General features: G+C 49.4%; 1 protein-coding gene across 1 annotated transcript in view; it reads left to right on the forward strand.

The window, feature by feature from the left end:
- The first annotated feature begins 490 nt into the window (after positions 1-490).
- Arpc3 (actin related protein 2/3 complex subunit 3) overlaps positions 491-4,764 on the forward strand; it is a 14,415-nt gene continuing 10,141 nt past the window's right edge. Inside the window, exon 1 of the mRNA XM_021186887.1 lies at positions 491-611. Coding sequence (XP_021042546.1) covers positions 606-611 — 6 coding nt within the window. The 5' untranslated portion in view covers positions 491-605. The remainder of the gene's footprint in view (positions 612-4,764) is intronic.

Here is a 4,764-nt window from a genome sequence, read left to right on the forward strand (position 1 = left end):
CCGCCTGCCTCTGCCTCCCTAGTGCTGAGATTAAAGGCGTGCGCCACCACGCCCGGCTCTTCATGTGACTCTTAACAAAGTAAAAAATTGAAAAATAAAAAAATTACAGCCGCCAAGACGGCTCGGTGTGTAGGAGTTTCTGAAGATTGAGTTTATTCTGAGAGTCTCATGGTTTCCTGAACTGATTTATTTCCCCTACTTGCACTGTGGTAAAAGTAAAACACTAGACATAGCAGAAGGGTAAATCAGGCATCTGAGTGGTACTGGATTTTAAGCTGAAGCCGGGGAATGAGCAAAAAACGGGAGCTGATTATTAACCTCTTGACAGGGAGTCTTCAAGTCCAAAACCCAGCCTTTTTTTTTTTTTTTTTTTTTTTTTCTGAACGCGCTTTACGCATGCGCCACGCTCAGCGCTTCACGCTTGACGCGCCCCCTGGCGTCCCCGGCGGTCCGCGCAGCCGGAGCAAACCACCGGAAGGACGTGTATTCCTTCCGCCCGCCTCTTCCGGCTCACTTCCGCCCACTCCACCCAGGGCTCGGTCGCCGGAAAAGGCTTGCGCTTTCTGGGGTTCGGCTTCTCTGGATCGAATCCGGACACCGTCAAGATGCCGGTAAGCCTTCGAGCCCCAGGGGCGGGGAGCCGAGCGGGGCGACGGCCCGAGGGGAGGCAGGAGAGCTGTGTCCGAAGGCCTGGGAGAGAGGAAGCGTCCGCTCTGTTCTCCAGCCTTTGCCTCCAGCACCGGCTCGCCCACCCAGCCGCTGCCCCCCTAGCCCTGCCGTGTGCCCCGATCCCACCCTAGAGCCTCGAACCTAAGAACGATCGCTGGATTTTCATGTATTTTTAAAGCTAGGGTCCAGCTTCTCCTTTTTTTTTTTTTTTTTTAATTTTATTTCCCCCTTGTCATTTCCACTTCCTCCTCCGCCCCAGGGAGTGGGATCGGCCTGGCTACCTAGTCACCTGTCAGACCTCACCACCCCGATGGACCCCTTCCTCCGTCCTCCCTGCTCTGACTCCCACCCGACTCCCTGAGCACCACCGAGCCAGCGCTGGTTTCCTTTCTCGTGTGCATCCGAGTGGGAGGAAATTGATGCCGATTGCAGCTTAGCGAGGGGACGCTTGAATAACGTCTCCCCGCACTGGACCAGGGTTACTGACCTCTCGCTGTGAAGCCAGCACTGTTGACAGCAGCGACTAAGGGCCACTCAGGGAGCTTTTATTTTAACGGGTAGACAATAACCATACAAATAGGAAGTAGTTGCAGATCTTAACAACTGCTGTGACAGATAGATGGCAGTTAGCCTACCCCTGGTGGCACTTATCTCTCATCCCAACACCGAGGCAGGAGGATGGCAAAGTTCAGGCCAATGTGGACTGTGTAGTGAGTTCTAGGCCAGCCTGGGCTACATAGCTGGAAAGCCTGTCTCCCAAGAAATGGGGGGTGGGGGGAAGAGGCTGCTTGCAGGAGGTGGGGTCATGGGGTACAGCAGCTCATGCCTATGACCCCAGCTCTGGGGAGGAAAAGGACGGGCAGGCAGATCCTCTGAGCTCATTGGCCAGCCAGCCCAGCCAAAAATCAGCAAGTTCTGGGTTTAGTGACAGACGCTGTCACTGGAAATAGATAGATAGATAGTTAGTAGGGGCTGAGGAGGTGTCTCAGTGGTACAGGTGTGAGGACCTGCTTAGCGCCCAAGTAAAACAGACGGGGGAGGCAGCGCATGTCTGCAGTTTCAGAGCTGGGGATGTGTAGAGTTCCCTGAGGCTCCTTGTCTGAAAAATAAAGTGGAAAGCAGTTAAGAAAGAGATCTCCAGAGCCAGGTGTGGTGGCGCACACTTTTAATCCCAGCACTCGGGAGACAGAGGCAGGCGGATTTCTGAGTTCCAGGCCAGCCTGGTCTACAGAGTGAGTTCCAGGACAGCCAGGGCTATACAGAAAAACCCTGTCTCGAAAAACCAAAAAAAAAAAAAAAAAAAAAAGAAAGAAAGAAAGAGGCCTCCAGCACTCGGGAGGCAGAGGCAGGCGGATTTCTGAGTTCCAGGCCAGCCTGAAAGAAAGAAAGAGGCCTCCAGCACTCGGGAGGCAGAGGCAAGTGGATTTCTGAGTTCGAGGCCAGCCTGGTCTACAGAGTGAGTTCCAGAATAGCCAGGGCTACACAGAGAAACCCTGTCTCGAAAAACCAAAAAACAACAACAAAAACAAAAAACAAAAACAAAAAAGAGACCTATGGCCTCCACCTGTGGATATGAGCATACATGTCTACATGCGCACATATGCACACACGTGAATATGAACTACACACACACACACACACAGGTACACACTTGCATGCATGATCATGTGAAAAAAAAAAACCCAAACAAACAAAAAACAGTGCCTGGTGACAGGGATTGGGAGAACAGGGGACCCAGGATGTGGGCAAGAGGCTGTCATAAATAAGGCTTATTTATAATGAGCAGGAGAGCAAGCATATCTTTGAGCTGTGTGTGTGTTTGGGCAGCAGTGGGGCATTGAACCCAGGGCCTACTTTCCAAATGAGCCCTCGAGTCTCAGGATGACACCATCTTCCAGAGGTCTTGAGTTCCGTTACTAGCACCCACAGGGCAATTCACAACCTATAATGCGATCTGATGCCCTCTTCTGGTATGTAGGCATACAGACACTCATACATAAAGTTTTCTAAAAATGATGTGGCATGAAAGTTTTTAGTAGGTAGGGGAAATTTTTAGAGTGTTGGCTTTTGAAGGGCTGTTTACCATTAATGGGGGGAAATCCCCAACATTCTCAAACTACTCTTTAAGACCACTGGAGTTTTGTCCCAAGTATCCACATCCAGCAGTTCACAGCTGCCTATAATGCCAGCTCTAGGGACCCCAGCACTCTCTGCTGGACTCCGTGAGTACTGCATACACACAGAAATACCCATCCATAGATACAATGCATACACATAATTAAGATATTTTTTAATCTTAGGAAAAAAAAATCATGCCAGGCAGTGGTGGCGCACGCCTTTAATCCCAGCACTTGGGAGGCAGAGGCAGATGAATTTCTGAGTTCGAGGCCAGCCTGATCTACAGAGTGAGGTCCAAGACAGCCAGGGCTACACAGAGAAACCCTGTCTCGAAAAAAAAAAAAAAAAAGCCCCAAAACCAAAACCAAAAAATAACAACGTCACTCATTGTGTCTTACACAAAAAGGTGCTGAGCAATCATTTGATGAATGAATGAATGAATGAATGAATGAACGAATGGTTTTATTCACAGGAGACAGGAAAAGCAAAACTAGGCCCCAGCATTTGAGATTGTTCATCAACAGTTTCCCTCTCCTTTCGCTCATACACACCCACCAAAGGTGTGGTGCATCTTGCTCATTTTACAAGTTTAGACACAGGCTGATGGGAACTGAAGTAGACTTAATTGGTAGAGCATTCGCCTAGCATGTCTGAAGCCCTGGGTTTCATCGCCAGTACTGTGGTTATCTAGACCCGTCATCCTCACCTACATAGTAAGTGAGAGGCCAGCCTGGGCTACGTGTTGTAGTTGAAGGGGGTGGGGGTGGGGAAACAGGTTCCAGGAAGAATCATGCTGTGGTCATAAGGACAGGAAGAGGCAGATTTCAAAGCCAGGCCTTGGGTCCTGGTGTGCTGGAGGGTGGGTGGGAAACCTGTTTTGTGTGGTCTCGGTTGTAGAGTGTTTCGGCTTGCATCATGTCACGGAATGCAGAACTGGAGGAAACACATCCTTCCATAGTACATGTTTAGCCTAAGGATGTAATCCCAGGAGGCACAGGCAGGTGGATCTCTGTGAGCTTGAGGTCAGCCTGGTCTACCTAGGGTGTCCCAGGCTAGCCAGGGCTGCTTAGTGAGAGCCTGTCTCAAAAAGCTGGCGTTGGGGGGTTCAGTCGGTGAAATGCTTGCCACTCAAGCACGAGCACTTGAGTTCAGGCCCAGAGTTTACAGAAATGGCCAGATGTGGTGGCATCTGTCTATAAGCCTAGTGCTGGAGAGGCAAAGATAGGAGGATCTGTGGGGCTTGATGGCCACCTGTCTGTCCAGGTGGTGAGCCTCAGGTTCAGTGACAGCCCCTGTCCTGAATATAAAGGTGGGGAAGCAACTGAGGAAGTCACCTGATGATGACTTCTGACATTTGCACACATGAGCACCCAGATTCATGAACACACACACATGCGCACGCACACGATACTAATAGGAAGAAAAGAACCTGGTCTCAAAAAAAAAGCTGTGTGTGTATGTGTGTAAGGGGAGGAGAATAAGAATATGAATATGACTACCTAAAGAGCATGGACAGGGCTTGACGGGACAGGAGAGATGGCTCAGCAGTTAAGAGCTCTAGCTGCTCTTTCAGGAGGCCTAGGTTCAACTCCCAGCACCCTGTTCCAAGAGATCCCACACCCTCACACAGACATGCATGCAGGCAAAACACCAATTACACAAAATACAAATAAATTATTTTTAAAAAAGAATATAAATAATAAAGACAGGCATAGTGGTACACCCCTTTAATCCCAGCACTTGGCAGGCAGAGGCAGGTGGATCTCGAGTTCGAGGCTAACCTGGTCTACAGAGTGAGTTCCAGGACAGCCAAGGCTGAATAGTGAGATGCTGTCTTGACAAAACAAAACAAAAAGAGAACATTAGCAAAATGAAATAAAATTAGTAAAAGACAGTGGTAAAGTGTGTGTGTGTGTGTGTGTGTGTGTGTGTGTGTGTGTGTGTATGGTTGTTGGTTTTTTTTTCTTGTTGGTTTTT

The sequence above is a fragment of the Mus pahari genome, chromosome 23 (genome assembly GCF_900095145.1).
Source record: "Mus pahari chromosome 23, PAHARI_EIJ_v1.1, whole genome shotgun sequence".
Taxonomy (NCBI): domain Eukaryota; kingdom Metazoa; phylum Chordata; class Mammalia; order Rodentia; family Muridae; genus Mus; species Mus pahari.